At 37.2% G+C, this 25,216-nt stretch overlaps 5 protein-coding genes across 5 annotated transcripts; 2 read left to right on the plus strand and 3 right to left on the minus strand.

Annotated features, from left to right (window-relative positions):
• Window positions 1–2,120: 2,120 nt before the first annotated feature.
• Window positions 2,121–5,751, plus strand: LOC101311375. Its single transcript, XM_004299811.1, has 5 exons — window positions 2,121–2,537; window positions 4,056–4,170; window positions 4,256–4,337; window positions 5,104–5,155; window positions 5,486–5,751. The coding sequence occupies exons 1-5, from the start codon at window positions 2,208–2,210 to the stop codon at window positions 5,546–5,548; spliced, it is 642 nt and encodes a 213-aa protein (XP_004299859.1). The 5' UTR covers window positions 2,121–2,207; the 3' UTR covers window positions 5,549–5,751.
• Window positions 5,752–6,306: 555 nt separating this feature from the next.
• LOC101311670 (alpha/beta hydrolase domain-containing protein 11-like) lies at window positions 6,307–13,794 on the plus strand. Its single transcript, XM_004299812.1, has 13 exons — window positions 6,307–6,672; window positions 7,467–7,583; window positions 7,737–7,763; window positions 8,243–8,333; window positions 9,634–9,677; window positions 10,007–10,105; window positions 10,322–10,379; window positions 10,476–10,528; window positions 10,635–10,736; window positions 11,626–11,691; window positions 12,345–12,466; window positions 12,774–12,945; window positions 13,557–13,794. The coding sequence occupies exons 1-13, from the start codon at window positions 6,547–6,549 to the stop codon at window positions 13,611–13,613; spliced, it is 1,134 nt and encodes a 377-aa protein (XP_004299860.1). The 5' UTR covers window positions 6,307–6,546; the 3' UTR covers window positions 13,614–13,794.
• Window positions 13,795–17,286: 3,492 nt separating this feature from the next.
• On the minus strand, window positions 17,287–19,757 carry LOC101294767 (pentatricopeptide repeat-containing protein At4g28010-like). The gene is made up of 2 exons (XM_004301406.1): window positions 19,707–19,757; window positions 17,287–19,602 (listed from the first exon to the last, which is right to left on the minus strand). Exons 1-2 carry the CDS (start codon window positions 19,755–19,757, stop codon window positions 18,109–18,111), a joined length of 1,545 nt encoding a protein of 514 aa, XP_004301454.1. The 3' UTR covers window positions 17,287–18,108.
• Window positions 17,489–18,007, minus strand: LOC101294473 (pentatricopeptide repeat-containing protein At4g28010-like). Its single transcript, XM_004301405.1, has one exon. It carries the CDS (start codon window positions 18,005–18,007, stop codon window positions 17,489–17,491), a length of 519 nt encoding a protein of 172 aa, XP_004301453.1.
• Window positions 19,758–21,107: 1,350 nt separating the features above from the next.
• Window positions 21,108–23,824, minus strand: LOC101311963 (pentatricopeptide repeat-containing protein At5g48730, chloroplastic-like). Its single transcript, XM_004299813.1, has 3 exons — window positions 23,369–23,824; window positions 22,562–22,968; window positions 21,108–22,119 (listed from the first exon to the last, which is right to left on the minus strand). The coding sequence occupies exons 1-3, from the start codon at window positions 23,750–23,752 to the stop codon at window positions 21,399–21,401; spliced, it is 1,512 nt and encodes a 503-aa protein (XP_004299861.1). The 5' UTR covers window positions 23,753–23,824; the 3' UTR covers window positions 21,108–21,398.
• Between the last annotated feature and the right edge of the window lie 1,392 nt (window positions 23,825–25,216).

Genomic DNA, 25,216 nt, shown 5'->3' on the forward strand with positions numbered 1-25,216 from the left:
GTATATATATATATATATATAAGAATTAAATTCAGTTTACCCCTTCTGGTTTGGGGGTGACTTCGTGTTAGTCCTACACTTTTAATTTCATCAGTTACCCCCTAAACTTTTCAATTTATGTTTGCCGTGTCCAAATTCTCATATTTCGTTTGAATTGACCGTTAAATTCTAGATATGGGCCCCACAGTTAAGGTCAAAATTATCAGCAATTAACATCTGATTTAGACAGAAAATAAGACATTGGTCACGGTTGATGAAAATTCAAAAGTTTGAGGGGTAAACTGATGAAATTGAAAGTATAGAGATTAACATGAAGTTACTCCCAAACCTCATGGAAGTAAACTGAATTTAATTCTATATATAAATAGTCCTTATCAGGTCCAAACATCCTTATTTATTCAAAATGTACGGATTTTGCCAATATAACCACTTTTCGGTCATATTTTTCGATCATAACCAACTAGTATCTAGATATATATGACATGATCATCTCTACAAAATTTCAGCTAAATTGGTGAGCATTAAGATATCAAAACTATATGATTACAATGAACAAATCAAATCTGTTCAACAAGAACCGTTCGTGTAATTCATAGTTTTGAATACCTTAATGATTATCAACTTGACTGAAATTTTGTAAAGATGATTTACTCATATATACCTAAAAGATGAATTATTGAGATGAGAAAATATGATAAAAAGTATGTCAATTAAGGAAATCCGTACCTTTTGAATAAATAAAAATGTTTGTATCTGAAAATGCATATATAATGAATTCAATAAGTTCATACATATCAAACAGGTATCATTTGTCAAATATTCATACATAAAAACATAAGAGACATTTGTTTTTTTTTCCATACATCAAAACTAAATCTCATTTATCCAAGTGTCCTCATGAGTGAATGCTTTGAAGAGGCTAGCTTCAATCTTCATGCAGCAAAACCAACAAGCTTCTATCAGTACAGATCCCCTTCTTCCCATAAGCACCTCATTCACATCCTTCTCATCCTTAACATCCCATTTAGCCTCCATGTGCGTCAATCTCTTTGGAAAACTCTTGGTACATTACACATCATGTATTACCACACTTTACATGCAATGCACGCTCACTTCAACTCCAAATTGTTTTGCCCTTAACACTGAGCTCACTGTAAAAGGAGAGTTACATATAATAGAGGAATGAGGCTAGGTAGGTGGTATTCCCTGTATTGTCTACTCAAAAACAGTCTTCACAATACCACAAAAACAAAACATGATTACTGGATATATAAACCTAGTCCGTACAGAACTTAATTTTTAGCAAGTCTTTTAAATTAAATGAAGCAGCAAAACATGAAACATATCAAAAAAAAAGAAAAAAAAAGTAGTGATACCTTATCAAGTGATAATATATCTAGCAAGTGATAATTCAAGTCAAGAATAAGCTTTAGCTACCGAGGCAAGAAACACAAATGCACTCGAAATTTGATTAGTCATTTTGGTGACACTAGAACACAAGAACTACAAGTGCAAATTTAAGCTTTCATCGATCTATTATATAGAAATGCTACTATCTTCATATACAGGTGAGATGATGAGTGCCAAAATGCAGAAGGAAGCTTTCACGTACCAAAATGACGTTTACATATGACATATACATTATTCATAGTCAGATAATCATGCAAAAAATGGATATACAAAGCAAAGTGCAAGACTAATAATGTAAAGTCTATTAATATAGACCTTACCAAGCAAGCTTCTCGGATCCTTACCCTGCCAAAAATGAGAACAAGTATAGTGGAGATCAATTCATTTTCTTTGCGAACTAAAATGTTTCAGTATCTCAAGTACCAGACATACAAGGCATAATTAGTAGCGTAGCACATACAAGCTATTTTCAATATGATTTCCCATACAATGCATGCATTGTGTTCATCTCAACACATACCATTTAATAAATCCAATCTAGTCCTAAAGCCTCATTCACAGTGAATAAAAAAACCGACTTTTCTACTGTACATATGTATATAGCATATATCAAGCCGTTTTAAATTACTAAACAAACAGACACCTCACCGTTTAATTTGATATACTGTCATACAAATACAAATATGTATAACAACGGAAGCTTTTAAAGAACAACCAAAATGGACTACTCTTATTATGCAAGTGAAATTCGCACTTGAAAAGAAAAGTGCAGTAGTCGTGAGCTACTACTGTCCACGATGCTGATGATAAAGCCCGCCGTATTTCCATCACCACCTCTCCTCCTAAACGTCACCAAGTCGTCTCCTCCCTTTCAATTCCCCACTTCCAACGCCGCTACACTCTCCACGCAGTCCCTTAAGTTTCGGGTGTCCTCGTCTCCCAATCCAACCGTCGAGGTTGCACCGTCGAATATCGACGCTGAAGAAGAACTCGAATCCGGAGCGGACATTGTGCGCAAGTTCTACGACGGAATCAACCGCCAGGATTTGACCTCCGTGGAGGAGCTCATCGCCGAGAAATGTGTATACGAGGACCTCGTGTTTCCTCAGCCTTTCGTTGGTCGTAAGGTAACCTTATCTCTTATCCGATTCTAATTTACTATGTGCCTGACTTCTGTCATTAGTGAAAACATTGGGTTAAATTTTCTGGTAGTGGGTAATTTACCAAGTAAGAGATGAGTTGGTTAATTTCAAAGTTGGTGGAAAGTGGAAACAACTACAACATTGTACAAAGAAAGTTTGGAAATGATCTAGTGTTGTTGATTTGTGCATTTGTTGTTTTATGTGCTGGAGGGGTTTCTTGTTTTCTAAGGTACTTTATAGCCTTAGATTTCCCTTATCTGAATTTGAATTTCGAGTCTTAGCTCTGATTGCTCGCTCCTATGTACTTTAGATAAGGGTATTGTGCTGTTAGCTTGGTTAATTGCCATAGAGTTTCTCTGACTATAGATATGCTGAAACACCATTGCCAAGACAGTAAGGCCAATTTTAGGAGTTCATTACAAATGCACAATGCATAACACGGTTAACACCCTCCAAGTTATTAGACTCATCCCTCTAAGTTGCTCACAATATATTCGTTTTTGAATATTCTAGTAAAAAGGACTAGAGTAATCATGATAAAGTCTGCAGCTTAAATTGGCTAAAAAGGCTTGATACTTAGCTGCAGATTTGATGGCCAAATGCCTTTAGATTCAGGTTGACATACAGATTGCTTAGCAGTTTTTATTGAGTATACTGGAATAGACGAAGTGACTGATTGGATAAGGTCACTCTACCAGCCATAGAGGGATCTTACTTTTCCTTGAAGTAGTAAAAGCAATGTCAATCACACTCCATATAGATAGATTTTGAAAATTCTAGATTGGATGCGAGGCATAGGCCTGAACTCCAGCAAGAGGGAACCATAGATGCAGCTAATCTTCTTTCTTACAACATCCTTACCATTTTGACAGTAATATATGATTAATCCGAGAAATTATACAGTTTGACCTGACGCGGCAACAAAATTACTCAGTATACATGTTAAGAATCCTAGCTAATTGAGTAGTAGCCGCAGAAAAAGGATCAGATCATCAGTAGTAAACAGGTCAGAGCTACCAGGACCAGCTTGAGACACTTCAATTGTTTCCTCAACCTGCTCTCTATTTCCATAGTATTTATATGGGTTGACCTCTCAATAGATAGATAAAGAGATAGGGTGATTGCAGCTCTCTTTGCTTTATACCTCTATAAGGGTTTTAAGGGATAAAAGCCACATTTAGCTCTCTTTAACAAGAACTTGATGGGTGATTTTGGACACATTATGCGTAACAAGATTGATATATGGTTTGACACAGCTGGGTATCTACTGAATGTTGTATAGATTTTCTGGCCACTTAGTCCCTTCAGGTTTTGGTTCTTGGTCTGGTGAAATTTTATGGCCACAAGGCATAAACCCTCATTTTGTATTGTCAGCCATGTCTTTTCCTGATTGTTATAATAAAAGTTTGGGTTTAAAATTGTCTTTCTAGCTTGATAGAGCATGTAGAATTTCTTATTGCGCTTTCTTCTCATGGCAACACTCTGGCTTCAATTGATATGCAGGATATACTTCAGTTCTTTAGAAAGTTCAATGATTCTGTTGGCAAAGACCTTCAGTTCGTTATTGATGATTTATCTACCAATGATTCTACAGCAGTTGGGGCCACATGGCATTTAGGTATGTGAATGGAAATTATACTACTATTTCACATCTAAGGTATATGTTATCCTAAGTTCCTAACTGGAATGATAAATATTGTCAGAGTGGAATGGGAAGCCTTTCCCCTTTAGCAAAGGATGTAGCTTCTATCGGTTGGAGGTCATAAATGGCAAGAGACAGATTATGTAAGGATTTTATAACTTAGCATTGTGTCTGTGTGGGTTTTCACATTTTAGCTCATGTCAGTGTATTCGGTCTAAATTATATTTATTGGGTGTGAGAGAGTTCAATATTTCAGCATTTTCTCTATGTGCAAGAAGGGAAAATTATGTACTAATTTTATCTTCTTGAGAGATTAAATAGAACTTAACTGTATGACATTGGGTTTATGCATACAAACTATACCCTTGCAGTCCCAAATTTAGAGCATGTTTTTGTTCACATTTGGCTTATGGATATCTTCATCCGGTTTTACTCACCATAAGAATCAACATAAAAACTAGCAGCTTATAGGTAGGGATTCTCTCTCCTATCCAATAGATGATCCTTTCACCGAGGATTAGTCAAGGGAACTCATTTATTACAAGAAACATGAATAACATATACAACAGCAAAAAAGTTCACTGAATTAAACAGGTATTCTAAGCCTGTAAGGTTCATGATGAAAAGTTCATACCAAATATGCATCCACTCATTTTCAGTCTTGGTTGAAGTCTGGAACTAGGCTTATAGCACTTTACAAGTACCAATGTTTGTATCGAGCTAACAACTTGTCATTTATATACACCCATTGCTTGTCATCAGAGAATATAGTTACCCTGTGATTTCAAACTTTGCAAGTCATAGATGCTCACACGACTCTGATGCATTTTTAATCTACCTGCACTTTGTTATGAATCAAGCCTTTGGATAGAGTTACATTGTGAAACTAAGTGTGTCTTTTGATAACAGCTATGGTCGAGATAGTGTTGAACCTGCAATCAAGCCTGGGGACTCTGTGCTGGTAAGTAAGTTAGAATCAGCGCACACTTTAGACAGTAAGGTGCTTTCATGAGTTTCTTACACAGACATCAATTGACTCAAAAAAAAAAAAAAGGATTGGTTGATTGGCAGATCGCTTTCTTGTTTCTCTCTTATGTGATATTTGAACAATATGTCACCATTTGATAATACGTAGTTAATCAGCAGATACGGCCGTAAGGTGTATATGATTATATCTGTTTCATTTTCACTTGTATGCATAAACCCTCTTATTCTGTATGTGATTTGGAAGTTGTTCCAATTGAAATCTCTCAAATTACTGTTTCTCTTGAATTTTTTATGTGATTTACAGGTAGCTATCAGAGGTGTGGCTTGGCTACTTCGACAATTCCCTCAGCTGGTGGACCGGTTCTAAAGTGGTTACATACACAAATCATCGTCTCAGACCACAAAAAATAGTCATAGTAAATATTTATCAATTACAGTGAACTTGTAGAAGCAAGTAAATTTGTATATGCATTACTGTGATTATACATGTATAGTTGATCATACTTGTCTACATAAACAAAAACAAGGTTATGTCATTTGGCTGCAATCAGGTGGATCATGTTGTTATGGACTTATGGTCACTACTCACTAGGCTAACCCTGGTTCAAATTTGAAATTTGTACCACTCAACTTCTGTGTATATCCATTGCCAATTTTAATCATCAAACAGATTTTGGCTTTCCGGCCAAAAGCCAATTTGGTGTGAATTAGGATTCATCAACCATATGGTAGTCAATATCTCAATGTGTTGCTGTAATCCAATTGATCAACAAGAACTAGAGTAAAAAAAATGATAATGGACATATGACTGATCTGATTTTGTTTTTATTGGCAAAAGAACAAAAACAAATTATGAGTAGAAAACTCAATTTTCCTTCATTACGAATGGATTTGCTCTCATATGGGACATATATTTGATGAAAATACTTGGATTCATTCAGTCTATGAGCAGCTTCGCTTTCAAGTTTCAACTCCAATCGGATCAGTTCAATGTTAACCATCATAAGTGGTTGAGTTAGTAAACTGTATAATTCTCTGTAATGTCATTTTCCTCTACCTAAAGAAAAGAGAATACTTTGACCGGGAAAAAGACCGGTGCTGTGGTTAACTACCAGATCGTCCGGAGTAACCAACCAAGATCCACATGGCGTGACTTCATTGGTCAGAGGCAGCCAGGTAATTTCCACGTGGGCCTTCTCTCTCAAAGCGCCAAAGCCTCCCCACCTGTCTTAAATTCATCCCAAAATTTCAAAAGGCGACTTCTCAGAGGGACACCGACTCTCTCTCTCTCGGTGTCTCCGCCTCTCTCTCTCTCTGAAATCTCCGGAATCCTAATCTCTCGGAACGCCGTCGTTTCCCCCACAAATGGTGGCGATTTCGAATCTCACAGGATGCGGTGGCCACGCCGCAGTCAGTTTCGGAGAGAGGCGGTACTTGAAGCTCCCTTCGCTCACCGACGGATTCAATTCTCGGATCTCTTTCCCCTCTACGGTACATTACTCTCTCTCTCTCTCTCCCTTCCCCATTTCTCTTTCATTTCAGCTCTCAAATTTCGATAATTTATACTTGTGCATTTTTGGTGAACCTTCAAGTGGTCATGTCTCTAGAATTTAGTTCTAAATCAGATGAAATTTCTATGATGTACACTAAGTATATGAGTCATGATGTGTAAAGATGTCAACTTTTATTCGAACATTCGGTTATTCTCAACTTAGATTACAAGGATGGTTTTTGAATCCTTGTTGCATAGCTATGGAGAATTTGATTTTAAACATCGCACTCGGTCTACGGACTGATGGACAGGATCTGAAAACTGTAGTGAGTAATTTCTTTGGGGAATTCGAGGCCTCAAGACTAGTATCGTTTCTAAGTAGTTTGCTTTCAATGCTCTTTGTTTTGTAATGAATATTTATGTGTTTCATTGCTAGGTGTTATATGTGAGAGTATTTAGTAATCAACTTCGTTACGATTCCACTTCCGATTCCTACATTACATAGAAGAGTCAACTCTCTTTAGTCTTTACATTTCTGATTCTAGATAACAAGTTAATCCAAACATTCAAATTTAGTAAATGGACTCTTAGTTTTGAACTATGATCAAGGGAACAGTTTTTTGGTGAAATATGATCACTCCCACTTTTGTTGCGTATTACCTAGTTTGATAAAGTTTGTTTCTTAAAAAGAAAAACAAATAAGTTGTTTGCAGTCATTCAAAGACTTTGATAGGTATGCAGCTGCAACTTGATTTTATGTTCACGCTCTTTCTCCTTTTCTCTCTTGTTGTAGACTCAGTTAGCTGTTGGCCATGTGAGCAAGACTGACAAAAAAATTGGTGTTCGTATGGCATTAGTCAATGAAAGGGTTGCACAAAGTGGAAGTTTGGCCAAGGCTTCTGAAATCCTGGTATATAAAATTTCTCTTTGCAAAACCTTACACAAAAGATAAACTGTATGTTTGTTCTAGTGGGAATGGACATTATGTTAAGCTGAACATTCAGATTTTTAGAAGCTCAGATAACTTTGACCAATTTAACGCTTTTTTATTTTATTATGGCAGGCATTTGATCTTGTTCAAGGGGCACTTGTAAGTCTTCTGCATTCCCTAAACTCCTATAAGATGTTGTACATCGGTTTTATCATTGATATTGTACATCGATTTTATTATTGATATTGTGACTGTTGGAATAATTTAGTATTCTAGTTGTTGTTCAAGATTAGTGCAAATTTACTCTCCCTCTCTCTCTCTCTCTCTCTCTCTCATTATTCCATATAGTTGTTATTAGGATGGGATATCCAACTTCTCTCCTATCAGTCTATCTATTAACATAAACAGACTGTGTTGGGTTTCGTTTTCCCAACTTCCAGGTCTACAGTTTTTCAAACAAAAAGAGCATCCACACAGACCCACTAATTATGTTAAGAATTAACAACTAAAATTGAGGAACAATCCCATATGCACAAGGACTAGTGACAATGTGGAAATTATGAAAAGGAAACACCGTGATGTTGCTTTTATTTTCTTAAGCTGGCATCATGCTATAGCTGAGTTGTTCCGGTTTTCAGGTAAAATGGAGTTCTGTTATGGACAAGTCATTGCCCGAGCCGCCAACGGCTGTTTTTCTGCATGGAATTTTAGGTAGCAGGAAAAATTGGGGTACGTCGGTGTTAGTATTCTTGAAACATTTATAGTTTCTTGTTACCTCAATTTTTGTGTTTTTGTTTTAAACTTGGAAGAAATCGATGGGAACAATATTGTTGGTTTTTTCTTGATTACTAGTCAATACATTTGCTGTTAAGTGTGATCTTGTTTTTGCCACTCCTTTAATGGCAACTGCAAGTGGATTAACTAAATTATTTTTTAATCAGATCTTCAGTGTCATTCAGTGAAGAACATATCAAAAATCTTAATAGATGTTCTGTGCTCAAACTTTCCAATCAGTTCTTCTGTTTTCTTCATATTGAAAAACAAACTTTTAAACTACATGCATCGCTGACATTGAATTAATAAAAAAGTAAAGTTGATTATAGTTTTTTAGTGGACATGTTGGTTCAAATAGGCCGACTGACACTGTTCTCAAATTGGATTCTACTAAGGTTAGTTTTAACATATTGAGAATCATATCAACTCTTCCACTGCCATCTGGGACCAAATTATTTTTGACAACATTGAGCTGCTTTTCTAAGCATTTTTTAACGAAATTGTTCAGTGTCAAATGTAGAATCAGGACATTTTAATTACTAACCTCTTATTCTGTCAATTTCCCCATCTATTTGTGGAGTTTTTAGTTCAGTTAGTACAAATCACTGAAGGATCTGTTTTGTGTGTTTTTGTTTCCTGTTGATTGTAGAATGTGGACTATCATTGAATCTGAGTAAAACTCATTCCTGTTCTGTTATTTAGGATTATTATTGTGAAATACATTGCTTTTTCCTACAATAAAGGGGGATTGGGGGACTTACCGGAACTGGCATGGAATGATCTTGCACAAAAATAATTGGGAACAGAAATGGCCCTTTGCAAATGGACGGTGCAAGTCTTGTTTACGAAACAAAGGCCATTATTCGGGTTGTTTGATAACAAACTTGAGAGAAGGATACTTTAGACTTTCACACAAAGTGCCATTTCTTATTATAATTGAAAATGATACTTTTCTGATGGATTTCCTTTTGGTATTATGCTTGGTAATTCCCCATTATTGAAGCACCTTTGGAGTTTGAATGTCCATCCTATTGTTCTTTGAGAATTCTGTTGAACGGAAAACTATGACTTGGGCACAGAACCTGTCTAATTGTCACCTTAGCTATTGTATCTAATCATTACCTCCCCGGAGAATTTGTTTTGCTTTCCTTTCAAGTTATCAGAGTCCTTTGTTGTAGTCTGCTGCACCTACAAGTGCTTTCTGGGATTGATGTACAGAAGTAGTTTGTGATTCATTTGTTAATGTCTGTTTCAGGAACGTTCACTAGAAGATTGGCTCAGGAATTTCCAACGTGGCAGGTATCATCCTCTGCGTTTTATCACTTATTATCACTGGAGCATATTGCTAACTGGTAAAGCTCAAAACATTTCTAAATTTCTATTAGGAGTTCCTTTGACTAAACTCCTCTGACTATTTATGTTCAGTAGTATTACTAATTTATTAACTCAAAGTGCTGTTGATCTTGAACCGATTGCACATTTAAGTTTTTTTAATCCCTGAAGCATATTTTCTCTGCTTCTATTTTTTGAAGCCTGTCCTTGCTGTATCTATGTAGACTGAATGTGACATTTTAGTACTGGGCATTAGTGAGAATCTAAAGTTGTTTGTCTTTTGTTTGTTGGCACAGTTCCTATTGGTGGACCTACGGTGTCATGGTGATTCAGCCTCAATTAAGAAAACAGGCCCCAATACTGTTTCTTCCACTGCTCTTGATGTCTTGAAACTAGTATGTATTTCTGAGCCTTAACGATAGAAGTGATGACATATAAGGACTCAGCTAAGAACCAAATGCTTTCTACACTTATGATCTCAACATGGTTTGCATGATTTTCATTGCATATGCAGCATCTGAACACTCCATCTTTGTTTGTATATTCCTGTCTAAAATCTTCCCTGGCATTAGATGATTTTTTTTTGTTATATTGTAATTTCTTCCTGCAAGGTTCGGCAGCTTAGAATAACACCTCGGGTTTTGGTTGGTCACAGTTTCGGAGGGAAAGGTACTTTAGCACAATTTTAATATGTCACAGACTTCATACTAAATCTACTATTTCAAATGGATCTGATGCTCACTACGCTTTCTAATTGTTATGTAGTTGCCTTGAGCATGGTGGAGCAAGCTGCAAAGCCTCTTGCACGACCAGTCAGAGTAAGTAATATACAGTGGATTTATGAAGGAATGTTTCTGTGTATGCGGACATAATGCCTTAACACAAGTTTGATTTTATCTTTTTGTTTATATTTATTTTTCTTAGGTTTGGGTTCTAGATTCTACTCCTGGAAAGGTTCGTCCTGGTGGGGATGGGGAGGACCATCCAGCAGAATTAATATCTGTCCTAAATACTCTACCCAAAGAAGTGAGTTCATATTCGATTGTTATTCCCTTTTCTTTCTTTACAGTTTGATCGGTTTTATTATTTATCATTTATGGTTGGTATGTTTTCTCAAAGCGGTTAGTTGTCTCTTCTCAATTTACGACTATCATACAAGAAATCCACTCAAATCAATTAGATCCAACAGATGAACAGATTAGCATCACGCTGAAAATAAAAAAATACAGAAACACCACCTAGTTATAGATGCATTCGAGTCTCATAATTACCAAAATATGGATGGAAGACTTCCACTCCCGTAAATATCAGCAACAGATGCCCATGAAGATGACCCAAACACTGCCAGTACCACAAGTCCTCAACTCTCACCCCTCTGAATCTTCAATGATGTTTTATTGCTGTCCAAATGACCCAAATAACCACCTGGACGTTGCAATAAAATAAAATAAAGAAAAGGTCTTATCTACTTTGTGGGGAATGATGCAACAATAGAAGGCCAAGGAGCTGGGGTTTCCATTTGCAGCTTTTGATGAGAAAGACAAGTGGAGGGTATATAATCTTTGTGGAACGTATTTTATAAGTAAAAACATATATTGACCTATCCAGTGTCGAATCGAAGACTTTCCATATCACCTCATCATCTGATATGCCATCCTGTATCTTATATCCATGCATATGTTTTCTAGATTTGCTTTCGCTGATGTGAATAACAGTTTTGTTGGGAGGCAGATACTGTAACATGTGCATCACTGATATGTAACCAAACTAGAAGGTTTTTTTTTTTTTTTTGCACTGAGAATTTTCCTGATGTGTTCAGTATTCAACTTTATCAACTTAATGCCTTGTCAACCTTCTTTTTTGTCTTTTTTTTTTTTTGTATGATTCTAATTTGAATATTCTTGTTCGAAGACAGGTTTCCTCAAAGCGGGATGTTGTGCAAGCTCTAGTTCAAAAAGGATTCTCCAAAGATGTGGCACAGGTATATTTCACTTTGTGAGGCATGCCTAAATTTTTCAATCTGAAGTTTGGGCTCTGAGAATTGTATGCCTGGATCAGTTTGTTCTTATGCAGACGTGAATAGTTAGAATACTGTGTTCTTTTCATGCACCTAAGATGCACGAGTCGTGACAGTTTGGTCATTACATCCAGTTTGTTTATGAGATCATACTAACCTGATTTACGTTACAAAAGAATATCAATCTGACTTTCAGCAGTGATGCAATTTATTGATGTTCTGTTGTTCTGAGCTCACCTTGACACCAGCTTAACTGACTATGTGGATGAAATTTTACACATCATCCCGGTGTTGTACCAACATCATTTTCTATGTTTGATGTTCAAATTATGGGGTTCATTTGATACCAAGTTAGTATCTGTTTAAATCTAATAATCTTCTCCTTTAGGAGGATATTATTTAAGGAACTTACTGTAACTGTAATCTTCAACTCTTAATCTTAGAGAGCAGAGTATAGACTTAGTAGTTAGCACTAGTATTCTGAGTGACCATAAACTAGGAAAGAAACCAGACTTTATTATTACTTTTAATTCTTTGTTTTCTTGCTTCTACTGCAATTTATAATCTCTGCCTTGAGGATTTTTGTATTACTTAATGATATGTTGTTACATATGCAGTGGGTGGTTACTAATCTTCGACCTAGTGGTCCTCTTGGTTCAACTCCGTCCACCTTCTCTTGGACATTCGATCTCAATGGGATTTCTGAAATGTATCAATCTTATGAAGAAATGAATTTATGGTACTTAGATCCGTTCCTTAATACCTACTGGGCTTAGTTTACAGCAACACCTCCTACTTATCAGTAGTCTGACAGTTAGTATTCTGCTATGCATCTTGTGTTAGTGGTTAGTTGAAAGTGTATCCAATTTTGGTTCTGCATGTCAAACAAACTCCATACAGTTCATCAATGTCATTTTCTTATGGGAGTTTTCAAAAGATTGAAACATTAAGAAAACTTTTATCCTGAAATTATATATACTTCACCCATTTTCATTATTTTGAATGTTAAGTTTACGACTGGATTTATTCAATTTGGACCATTATAGGAAAATTGTTGAAGATGTGCCTGGAGGTGTCCATGTGAACTTCTTGAAAGCAGAAAGAAGCTTGCACAGATGGGCTCTAGAAGATCTCCAGAGGATTCATGCTGCTGAGGAGCTTGCTGTGGAGGAGGGAGGTGGAGTTGAAATGCATGTGCTTGAGGATGCAGGTCACTGGGTATGTTGCTACTTGCTCTGTGTGTGTGTGTGTGTGTGTGTGTGTGTGTGTGATATCAACAGAACCACACAACATTCCATTGTTAGAATAATCGGCATACTCATGCATTAGTGTATGCAGACATAAAACATCATACAGATCATGCATTAGTCTTCGACAACTCACTGTGTATTCATATATTTTTTTCTAAGTGACCATTGTCTTTTTATTTTTTATTTTTTAAAACACCTCAGTAGCTGTTGAATGATAAAAAGGTTCTGATGACTTATAAGTTGGTAAAGAATGAAATGTTAAAGAAAAAAAACAAAATTGTACTGCAATTGAATGAACCGGGTGATCCCCGATGTCCTTTAAACTTTCCTCTTGTGAACAGTTTTGGAGGTCTCTTATCAGATTCATATATGGGAATTGGCATTTGGAAAATATATTTTAATTGGCAGGTTTTGCTTGTGTTTTGGCACGATTTTCTATCAGTCTATGTATTTTGTATGTCTGCACACAAAATGAAACTATTCGACATAGTTTGTATCTGCACTAGCATGATTGGGATGATATTTGTGGTGCATTATCTGTTACATTTCCACACCTTCTCATGTTCACTACATTTTCAGGTGCATGCGGATAATCCAGACGGGCTCTTTAGGATCCTTGCTTCTTCTTTCCGGTGACTCAAAACTTCAGGGAGCTTTAGCATGGCCACACCTCGAAATCAGATATAATAGCAGCTGTAGCGGTTGTGTGAAAAAGAATATACAAAGTGGTTCTCCATTGTATGATTATATACATCTATGATCTATGTATCTTAATGATTTGTATCTTTTATCAATATGGCTCTCTTTTTTGGTCGCAGTTGTCAGAAGCTTCGTAGGTCTTTTGCATATCTGGACTTTAGCACCTTGAAAGATTTAGGCGTCCATTATGATTTCATTAACTGTCAGCTTCTGAAGCCGAAAATGTGAAGTTCATTGATAATGTTAACATTACAGATAAACTTGCCAGCAAGAGAAAATCTACCATCTTCAACGTAAAACTAGCTATCTTGGTGACTGCATCAAAGAGACAAAGACGACTTTACTGTCTCCTTGGTCCTTTCGGTAAACAAGTTTATCGAAAGAGATATGGTAGTGTCTCGAAGTGCCCAGCATTTAGTAACTGGGATCGTTAGCATGTCCTCAATTTGTAGCACTTGCACCTCAGCTCAGCCCAGAGATTTCCAGTCTCGTTCCTCGCAATAGAACTATACATAGCCATTGAACACCTACCACGAAACTTTTTGAGTGTGATAGTCGTTGCTTCCAGTACTTCTACCCATACTTCCATGAAAGGGAAGATAACTGTGTTGTTGAAGGAGACTCGAAGCTTCCGATAGATGCTTTAAACCATAGCACTGCCGTAGCGCATCAAGTTCCTTATTAGGGATATCTCATCTCTGGCATCCCATCAAAGTGTTTCTTTCACTCACTGGCGTGAGGGCAATTTTGTTACAGATTCCTTGGCTAACTTTGGCCATTCTCTACCTCATCTTTCGTTGTGGTCGGAACATCTTCCTCCGGTTTCTGCTGCAGTTATGTTTGATAATTTGGGAGGTGATTGTTTTGTGGGTTTAGTTTGTAGTCTTTTGTTCTACTGTTCTTTTTTGTTCGCAAACAAACTGTTTTTTTTTTTTTTTTTCACAAGTCGGGAAGTGCACTGCATGTCCAAATAGTCCTCAAATTTGAAGCAATCGAGCATATATACCCACACAGTACAAGAACTTCGGCTCGTCACATCCAAGCACTCGAAACATATACCTTATAGAATGCAAAATGTAAGCATTAAACTTCATTTCCAGGCATCCAAGTTTGCCAGCAGAGCGGGTGCAAGAAAAGATCTCACATCATTAGCACTTTTCAGTCTCTTGCAAAACATATACTCATGTAACATTCAAAAAATGCCAAGCCGATGTCAACATATCCCATCAAGATTTAGCATAAACTTAATGGACTGAAATTCTAAAGTCCTCTAGGGCAATTTAAATATTATACAAAACTATCTCAAAACTAGCAGCCTTACCACCATAAGCTATGGAGTGAGACTCTACTACTTATCAAGATAATCACAAGGATTTTCATGGTATCCGGAGAGTATTATTGATTTAATGGACATTGATTAGTCATGCCTCTTCTATAAAACTGGGACTTGCATTTTCACTTAAAGCTCCTCAGGGTGAATATCTTGAAGCAAAGATGCTTTCTTAATACACAGGATGCAGAACTAGATTAGTGTATCCAAATGTGCGTTACCACCCTCAACTGCATTTTCACTATTCATGTAAAGGTTTACACGAGAGCCAAGTTTCTAGTCCATATCTTTATGAAAGTACTTCCCATTAAAAGTCATAAAATTTTGTCCTGCACCTTTCAGCATGTTTAGAGATGCCAGCGGCATTTTTCATCAGGCATCAGGTGCCTAAGAAAGAAATAACTTGGGTGACCGGCCGCCCCCCCCCGCGTTCTATGTCTTTAAATTGGCCGTCGAAGTCCTGAACCTATCAAATCATTGGTATCAGAAACATGTTTCAACTGAAGAATCAATAAAATAAAAAAGATAACATTAAATCCACAATAATAATGGGTAAAAATGAGGAAACCAAACACTTTCTGAGAAGCAGAAAGGAGTTGCATGCATTTACAAGCAATTGAGATAGTCATAACAGATACAAGTACGTTGGATTTACCATTGTGGTTAATCCTCTACCCAAAATTGAAATGAAGGAAACAAAAGCACGAACCTATCTAAATATGCACTGCCTAAATACATTTCCTAAATGATAATATGTACATATAACTGCGAAACAAAAGCAAAAAAAGGGTCCTCGCTTCTTGTCTCATTGTATCTGCACCAACAGAAAAAATACGCTACTTCTTTACTACCAAGTCGCCCACCTTTCATAAAGCAACCACTATTGAACAAAACAGCCATAGCCATGCACCCACCATCAAACAAAACAAACACACATTTTCATAAATGCTTTGATAAATACTCCATAATTCTGATGTCAAAGTGCAGCAGTGACAATTATACCATTTGCCTCCCAAATTGACGCACTATGACTAACAATCTCTCAATCAACTCTACCATAAATGATTTCCAAACCAGTTAGATACCTGATCATGAGCAATTGGCACAGATGCAAGAGGCAGGGCAAAAATGAAAAGAAAAAACTACAGCAGTTGACACCAGGACCACAATCCCAGTATTTCAAATGCTCATGTCTACCGGAATTGACTCACAGATTGTATGTGTGCCCAAAGTAGTAACAGTGCAACAGAAACAAACAGAACCCACTTGAAAAGTGAACAGGCAATGAGGTTGAACAAATACCTCCATGACGCATCATGGCAAGTAAATTTGACAAACCATCATCACCAGACCACCCTAGAACTAGAATTGATAAGGACACCCAATTAAAACCCTTCATAGAAGAAACGACAACATATACCGATGCTGAATCGAAGCCCAATTTCTGATCTTTGGATCTTCAACATTTCTTCATCAAACCGCTAAAGCGGGATATTCTTGCACTTTTCTTTATGCCAATTGTACAATAGTGATATAGTATATTAGTGTCAGTCTTCTAACACATGCTTTGGCTCTGTTGGACAGACAGGAATAAAAGAACGTTTTAGAATGTAGTATATTAAATATTTTATACAGCCCCAGGCCTTGGCACTGAACCTGCTATGAATTGAAGCTGGGTAGCACTATTTTTTCCCTTCTTAACAGGCTGGGTAGAGATGCTAAACTAAGGCTTGAGAGAATCGCCTAAAGAAAGAAGAGGTGCGCGCGTGTTTGCGTCTCTATGTCTCTGTGTGTGCATAATTATGCAATCCACATATATACTGTAACGCTTCTCTTTACCATCTTTTGTCCCTCTGTTATACAACCGTATCATCCACCAGAAACATTCCAACTATAACAACCTAAGCGTAAATTTTTGTTCTGTTCTTTTCTTTATCAGCTACCCACAATTCAATGTTATCTATCACCTTCTCTGTAAACTATAACCTGTCTTGTATTTGTTAAGTTGCTTTCTTCTGTTTATTCTACATTCTTTTACATCTTTTTGTGTAACCACTTCGACATCTTAGTATGTGCATACAGAATACCATAAGAACCAATGCTAATAAACGGAGGCTTGGTACTAAAGTAGTTCTATTCTTTCAGAATACAAATATTTAAGAAATGCATACTGTAATAGAGTAATCATATTCACTTAGCTAATATATTATGGGCAACAGAGAAAAAGATGAACATTTAAGCACTACAATAATATTGTTTGTAATACGATTAAAATGTGCTATCTACAGAATCTGACGACATCAATTCCAATCGTAGTTTCCTATTTTCCAAATTAAAGTAAGAACAGCAATTGGCCATTCCTTAGGGAAATATTAAATATGAACATTTCAAATTGAACAAAACACATATGACTTACATACCATAGCACACAGAAAGCAACACACTTTTGTGGTACTGGGAGGCCTCTTCAGGAGAAACAATTTCAAGCAGCACATAACTTAAGTTCTGGGTAAGATTTATTGACTTTCATCAACAGCTCATTGCAGGTAATGCTTATTCCATTTGATGTCTCTCTGGAAAAATTTGGGAGAACCTCCATCACATCTACATTATCAGAGATTTGACAGAGGCACACCAAGATGGTAGAAGTTATTTCTTTGTCAAGATTAACACCCTTGTCTGCCATCTGATGAAGCAAATTAACAATTTCTTCTGTTTCACCATTTGAAATATAGCCCTTTAATAAAGAATCAAACACAAAGACATCAGGTTCAATACCACGAGCAATCATCTTCTCAACACACATTCTAGCCTCATCCAAAAGCCCAAGTTTTGCAAACCGGTTTACTAATGTAGAAAAGGTAACTTTATCAGGAGTTAAACCCAATTTGAACATGTCCTCTAGCAACTCTTTAGCAGAGTTAACATCTCCAGCATTTAGAATTCCATCAATTATGGTATTAAATGAGACAACACTAGGCAAAGAATTTGCAGTTCTCATTTCTTGAAACAACATCCTAGCTTGCCCCAAACTACTCTCCTTGCACAACGATGACATCAAAACGTTGTAGTCATTTACAGTCGGACTAATCCCAGAAGCTCTCATTTTACTAAAAGTCCTTTTGCAACCCTGAGCATTTGATTTTTGCAAAATCCATTGATCATGACACCATAAGTGACTGAATTAGGAATAACTCCCAAGTCCACTGCATGTCTCCAGAATTCTAAGGCCTTGTCAGCTATTCCTTCCTGTAGGCATTTATCTATCAAAGTATTATAAGTACATAAGCTACCAGAAATGCCACTTTCAATCATTGTATGATATATCTCCATAGCCTGATCAAGATTACCTTCCTTGCAGAGTCCCAAAATGACCATGTTATATGTGATAACATCTGGCTCAACAGAGTTCACATCATTTCTTATCTTACTGAAAAGTTTCATCACCTCATCAACCTTCCCATCACAGAATAGTCCCATTAGTAACGTGTTGTAAGTAATTACATCAGGCTTTACACCCTTCGCTTTCATCATTTCTAAGATCTTTAAAGCATCATCCACCAACCCCTCCTTGCATAGTCCATCAATCATAACGTTGTATGTTACATTATTAGGCTCTTTACCCTTCGATAGCATTAAACTGAATATCCCCATGGCTATTGTAGCCATTCCATTTTTGAAAAGCCCATCAAGGATACCTGTGTAAGTAACAGCATCAGGGGGAACTCCACATTGTGTCATATCATTTACCATCAGACTGACTTCTTTCCACTTCCCTGTCTTCGAAAGAAAATTAATCAAACAACTATATGTAACCACGTTAGGAGAAATACCATTGTTTAACATCTCATCAAACAGTTGTTTTCCTCTATCAAAACTCCCATTAGCACAAAAACCATTTATAAGGGCACCATATACGAAAACATCCATTTCCAAACCCTTTTGCCTCATCTCCTTCAAGAAACCCATGCCCTCGTCCATTCTACCCTGTTTACAAAATCCATTAATCAATGTGCTGTATGTTACCATATCCGGTTCAAAATCTGACATCTCCATATCAACCAACAATTCCACTGCTTCTTTCAACTTCTCCGCTTTGCAAAGTCCATCTACAAGAATGTTATAACTACGAATACTAGGAGTCACAAAATGTCTTCCCATTACATCAAACAACTCAATTGCCTTGTCAACTTCACCATTAGAACAAAAACCCTTTAATGCAAGATTCATGACACACTCATTTAACTGAAATCCACGCTTTAACACCAAGCCGAAAACCCCACGTGCCAATTCTGGCTTACGGGTACTGACGAAATACGAAACTAAACAACTCAATGACACAAAGCTTGTAAAAATACCAACCTTGGTCATCATAGTATAAACTGAGAATGCTAGTTCATAATTTTTCGACCTCGAGAGAGCGTCCACAAGGAAGTTGCCGGCTGCAGCTGAACCCGAAGGCAGGCGGTTGGAATGTATGGCATGATGAAAAATCGAAATGGCGTCTGAAATTTTAGGATCAGGGTCCTTCCAAAAAGCTCTCAATTGGGATTCTACATTAGTGAGAGAAGTGATGGACGGCAGTGAGGAGAAGAACTGCGAGTAAACATAGTGAAGGGAAAGTCATATTTAGTGAATGTCATCCTAAGTTTGATCACATGTTCAAGCTAACAGTAAAATCAACATAGAACAGCTCTTACCCGTGTCTTGGAAACCTGTGATGACCACATGCCACTGCTGCAGCGCTGCATGTTGTGACAAGGGAAGAGATGGAAGGTAGAACCTAGTTTGAACTCATGAGGTCAAATCCAAAAGGATTTAAGGAACATTTAGAAACCCAGGTATAAACCAACCAATCTCATTCCCAGCTATGAACAACTAAACTGGTTTCAGCATCCATTTAACCTACGTACTTCTGATCGCAGACCCAACTCTCCTCTACTTTCAATCGCACCTCCTCTACTCTCTTTTTCTCTTTTTCTCTTTTTCTTTCTTATCTTCCAGAAACCCAAACCCCAAAACCAACCCACAAGGCCACAAGTAGACATATAAAAAAGACCAATCAAATAGACTTTCTCACATAAAAAAAAAAGAAAAATTAATAATAAAAGATCACGACTTCACAATAAACTGTTCGGTATCATTTGGTTTAGTGATGATTAGAAAGATGTCGTTAGCATCTGACATGCTTATCTCTTAAAATTAAAAGATCATGAAAAATTGTTTAACTCAGATTCGACCATATCTTATGCTTAACTGTAACTTGTTGCAGAAAAGAAACTACAAATATATGGTTTTGTTTTGAAAATTTTAAAGGAAATATTTGTCTGTAGAAAACTAAAAGAAAATAAATTTATGGACACAATATAGAAGATGCTTTTGTAATGTTAGTGATTGATGATCGGTTGCATCGAAATACCAGGCTTCTAACATATCTATTTGTTGTGTAGCAAATTCCTAGATTTGAGGTCTCATGTCGGCCGTTCTAATAGTCGATATCTGCTTCTCAAATTTCTAAAAGCAATTTTCGAAGAGCTTTTTCTTCAAAGGAAGCACTCGTCTCGAAACCACTTTCAAGTTTCAAGTGCTTCTAAAACTCAAACCAAACACAACTTCTGGCTCTTCCATAAACAATCTCAAACAGGGCCATTGTATTTATATTTTAGTATGTGCAAAACTCCCAAGAAGTCAAACGGTAGTGGAACAGGAGTAGGAGTCCATTATATAGACGGGAACCAGCATACACCAAGGTGAAGAATTGAAGAAGCTGAAGAAGATGTGCCCAACAATGCAGCATTGGAGGATGAAACTCAAGACAGTTCTGATTCTTCTCTAATTACCTCAAGAAAGTGAGAACAGATGAAGTAGAGGGCATCAAGCCAAAAAGAGCTTGTATCGCATTTAGTCAAACATTTAAATATTGTATGAAGCTAGCATTATCCTGTGGCAGATGCAGATCATTTCAATATTTGGAACAACTACCTTTATTCATCAATTACAGACAACTTTCCAGAGAACTTAAACAAAAGATAAGTGACTTCAACCAGTAGTGATATGTGGGAGTCAAAAACAGCATAGGATATCAGAAAGAGAGTAAATATGTCGGTAACATTTTCTAACTAACTATTTATGATTAATGTCTGTCACTTTACAGGTCGTATAACATTGTCATTGCTACATCACACTACATTTCATTTTCATTCACATATGCATGTAAGAGGGTCAGGAATCACTTACAAACAATGATATTGTACAATATATGTGGGATGCATGGACTGCGTATAGTGTCGATCAAAAGGGGTATTAGTCTCTGGTGTCTCTGTGAGAAAGTGATCCGACTTCCTATCAATTGCATGTATATGGGAGGATGCATGAACCTCAAATAGTGCTCATCAAAAGTCCGGCTTTTGTCTCTGTGACCAACTCATCTGACTTCCTGCCGATTGCAAGAGTTCATGGAGTTCCTTCACATGGCCAGTCATCTTGTTGAATGAATAAGCTTTAATCATGGTTCTATATGTGATCTTATCTGGAGAACATCCTTTTTGCTCCATCATCTCAAGCACCCCTTTCATTTCTGTGAAGCATCCCAGCCTCCCATAAGCATCAACCAGACAATTGAAAAACACGGCATCCAGCTTCACGTCTGAATTCTCCACAAAACATAAAACACCACCAATTTTTTCAGGTTTACCTGCTTTCCCATAGGCTCTTACGAGTGAGCAAAGTGTGACACAGCTTGGCTTGATCCGCTCTGACTGCATTAGCCTAAACAGATACTCCATTTGTGTTAAATCCCCAGCCCTCCCAAATGCATCTATCACCACATTATAGGTTACGATTGTCCATGAATAATGGTATTTCTGCATGTATTCCATTACAGCACTCATTTTCTTATAATTCCCAGATTTTCCATATGAATCGAGGAGAATGTTGAAAGTCATGATGTTTGGTTGGATTCCGGCACTGTGGAATCTCTCAAAACATTTTTCCATTGTTTCTATTTGCCCACTGCTGCCAAAGGCTCTCACTACAGAATTCATGGTCCAGACATCAGGCTCACAATCCCGTTGGCTAAGCATTGCCACAAGTGTCGATTCCATCTCTGCAAATCTTTTAGGAAAGAAACAGACATTAAGAATGAGTGATCCCTTCAAAACTGAATTACACTTATCTATCTGGATGAGAGGAAATTTACGGAAACTTTGGAAAAGAACGAAACTCAATTCTTTTGTTTCATTGACCGGAAAGGATATAATTATGATAAGGCTGGAAGACATCTATGTAGGAGCAATAGCAATGAAAAGGTAGAAACCAATCGAAATTGTTAGTTTACTTCCATATTTCTATCAATATCAAACTACGCATAAGATCTCCTAAAGTTTTGTCCAACATTCTATCCAAACCTGTTTTGGCACTCGCGATGACAATGCACAACTATATATTTTATGAAGAGAAAATGAAATGTTTGAGCGCAGATAAAACCTTACTGTAGACTATTCACAGCAAAATACAAAATTTAAAATAATCCAAAGGAAGGATAAGTGGGCAATACCTTTTAGATTTCCCGTAAGCATCAATTAGGGTATTGTATGTGATGGTGTTGGGTCTAATGTGCTGAGTTTCCATATCTGAAAGCAGAGCCTGTACTCTGTCGTATGCGAAAACATGCAAGCAAGACTTTATGAGGATTGAATAAGTATGGACATCAGGTTGACAGTCAGGAGTATCCTTCATCTGCTCAAGGAGGGAAAATGCTTTGTCGAAGATACTGCTCCTACCATAGGCAGATATAAGAGCAGTATAAGATTCATGGCTGACACCACAGCCTTCGTCAATCATAGCTTGGAAAAGCTCCTCGGCTTTTTCTGGTTGTTTACATTTTCCTAGCATGACAATTAGCTTAATGTAAACACCAGGATTGGGCCTGTACCACAACTGCTCTTGTAGTAGTTGAAAAACCTGAAGATAAAACATAACATATCTTCAACAAACGATCCCATGAAATCAATAGCATCAGCAACGATCAAAGTTGCATCAGAAAAATGAAGGAACAACAATATGGGATCTTCTTAACATACAGTATCATCATGCAAGAGACTTGATGGTTCATGAAATTCATCATAGAGCTGATTTCAAGGGGCTTCATAACCCAAAATCTCGATTCTATTGCATTCATATTATCACATCCATTCCTATATCAACTCTTTAACTGAGCAAAAATCGATCAAATGGATAGAATTCAAACTAACTAAACATAAAGATTGCATTTTTAACCCCTCAACCAAATAATGAAGCAGAACCCAGATAAAATTTCAAAGACCCAATCCTCCAAAAGCAAAAAAGACTACAAAGGAGTGACCTTGAGAGCAGACTCCCAGCGCAGAGCAGTAATTCTCTCATGGAGGGCTTCGAGAACAGTCCTGGGTAGCAGTCTCTTGGAGCCTTTCTTCTTCTCGATGTGGGATTTGGTAGCTTCTCTCATTAAAACGACCGAGATTGCTTTCCGAGAAGCTATCTTCTTGTTGGTCTCCTCCTTCCTGTCCTTGCTCTCCTTATGTTTTAGCCTCTTAAGCTCTGCTGCTTGTCTCTCTGTTACTACTGCGAGTTTAGTGTTGCTATCGGCACTAGTGGGTTGAGGATGGGGCGTCGTCTGCGCCCGTGGAGCTGCCGTTTTGGTGGCCGGAGCCCGTCCTCGGTTAAACTCCGGTGGCAGAGGTTGGGTTGAGCTCAAGAGCGAGGCCATGAATTTTGAAGTGGCTGTGAGAATAGCGAGCCGAGAGAGAAGTAGCCTTTTAGAGCATCCAAAACCTTCCCCGAACCCCTTAATAATTTTTGGGAATATAAAGCTGTTCTTAAGTCCAACGTCGAAGAAATAAACACTTCTTTCCTAAATTTGCAGCAAAATTTTTCTTTCTCAAATTATTAAAATTATTATTGTCATAAATTCTCCAATGAAAAGAAAATAATATAAAATATATTATTTGTTCAAGAAAAAATACATTAACTGTGTCTTCATCAAAATTAGCATCGTTAAAGTAATTGACGAAGAGTAAACTAGGTTGTTATTGATTAATGGATGTAACGGCTCAATTAGTTATATAAGTCATTATGTACGTTCTTATTAGTATTGAATAACGTCATTACGTTGTAGATAGACGATGGGCCAGGTGCAACAGTATATCGAATCCAGTCCTTTTTCTGGATGGTGTGGGGGTTTCGTCGTGACCATTAATGTTCAGAGGACTACAACGAGTGGTGGGGCCCAGAGCAGTTGGAAAACAAAATTTTTAGACATTAGGATATGTAAACGTGTTACATATTTATCGATTTTTCCATTATGTTCTCATTGTGTGAAAACAAATAGAGTCGCCTTTAGAGCTGTACTCTTTGTTAGTTGTTGTCTACATAAGTACATGTTTATTTTAGAGATTCCTAATATTATTTCAGGGTATTTGTAATCAAGGATTTAGACTCAATGTCCCCGCCCTCTCACCCCTTTGTTGGCTTCTTCCTGCACAATCAGATTTTGGTTTGGTTGTCTTTTTTTGTTTCTTCTTCTTGGACCTTTCGGTGTCCATGAGCTTGCTAGGGAAAATGGGATCGAGGGCATCACTGGCTCTATGTTGTGCGACAATGCATATGGTGTTGCCAGTGGCCTTTTATCGACGTCAAACTTGAGACTTTTCTCATGTGGGGAAACTCGTTTCGTGGTTGTTGTATGGAGCGTTGTACATACTATGTGGCGGCGTCATAGGTTCGTTCTTGTTAGAGGACGTAGAGACGGATCCCTTCGGTTTAGGTGACCATGTTTAGCTTGCAATGTGGTTCTAGCTAGACCAATATAGCCACCTAAAAATGGCTCGATATTGTCATAGCCATCTTATGTGGAAGCCCAATTTTATTTAAAAAGAAAAATTGTGGCATAGCCTTGTCATATAATGAAATTTTGTTTAAAGGTTTAGCTTTCCACATTTTCGGTAAAATCACCGATGTGTTCTATAAAAAATAATGCAGGTAGTCGATGATGTGTCATAAAAAAAGTTAGTCGATGATGTGTGCGGCAGATCTTGTTTCTGTCTCAATTATTGTTGTGTTCGATCATTTTGGTTCGGTCTCGTTGGACACCGTTGTGTTTGTTTGAACGCTTGAATCCAGAAACAAACAAAGCACCACTTTGTGTTTGTTTCAACTCTTTTTTATTCTCCAA

This window comes from Fragaria vesca, linkage group LG5 (assembly GCF_000184155.1).
Source record: "Fragaria vesca subsp. vesca linkage group LG5, FraVesHawaii_1.0, whole genome shotgun sequence".
Classification (NCBI taxonomy): Eukaryota; Viridiplantae; Streptophyta; class Magnoliopsida; order Rosales; family Rosaceae; genus Fragaria; species Fragaria vesca.

Coding starts and splice junctions, on each gene's coding strand:
- LOC101311375 (XM_004299811.1), top strand. CDS start 2,208: ATGCTGATGATAAAGCCCGCCGTATTTCCATCACCACCTCTCCTCCTA. Junction 2,538..4,055: donor AGCCTTTCGTTGGTCGTAAG/GTAACCTTATCT, acceptor ATTGATATGCAG/GATATACTTCAGTTCTTTAG. Junction 5,156..5,485: donor AGCCTGGGGACTCTGTGCTG/GTAAGTAAGTTA, acceptor TGTGATTTACAG/GTAGCTATCAGAGGTGTGGC.
- LOC101311670 (XM_004299812.1), top strand. CDS start 6,547: ATGGTGGCGATTTCGAATCTCACAGGATGCGGTGGCCACGCCGCAGTC. Junction 9,678..10,006: donor AGGAATTTCCAACGTGGCAG/GTATCATCCTCT, acceptor TTGTTGGCACAG/TTCCTATTGGTGGACCTACG. Junction 10,737..11,625: donor TAAATACTCTACCCAAAGAA/GTGAGTTCATAT, acceptor GTTCGAAGACAG/GTTTCCTCAAAGCGGGATGT.
- LOC101294473 (XM_004301405.1), bottom strand. CDS start 18,007: ATGAGAACTGCAAATTCTTTGCCTAGTGTTGTCTCATTTAATACCATA.
- LOC101294767 (XM_004301406.1), bottom strand. CDS start 19,757: ATGCAGCGCTGCAGCAGTGGCATGTGGTCATCACAGGTTTCCAAGACA. Junction 19,603..19,706: donor CACAGGTTTCCAAGACACGG/GTAAGAGCTGTT, acceptor GTTTACTCGCAG/TTCTTCTCCTCACTGCCGTC.
- LOC101311963 (XM_004299813.1), bottom strand. CDS start 23,752: ATGGCCTCGCTCTTGAGCTCAACCCAACCTCTGCCACCGGAGTTTAAC. Junction 22,969..23,368: donor GCTGGGAGTCTGCTCTCAAG/GTCACTCCTTTG, acceptor TTTTATCTTCAG/GTTTTTCAACTACTACAAGA. Junction 22,120..22,561: donor GCTTACGGGAAATCTAAAAG/GTATTGCCCACT, acceptor CTTTCCTAAAAG/ATTTGCAGAGATGGAATCGA.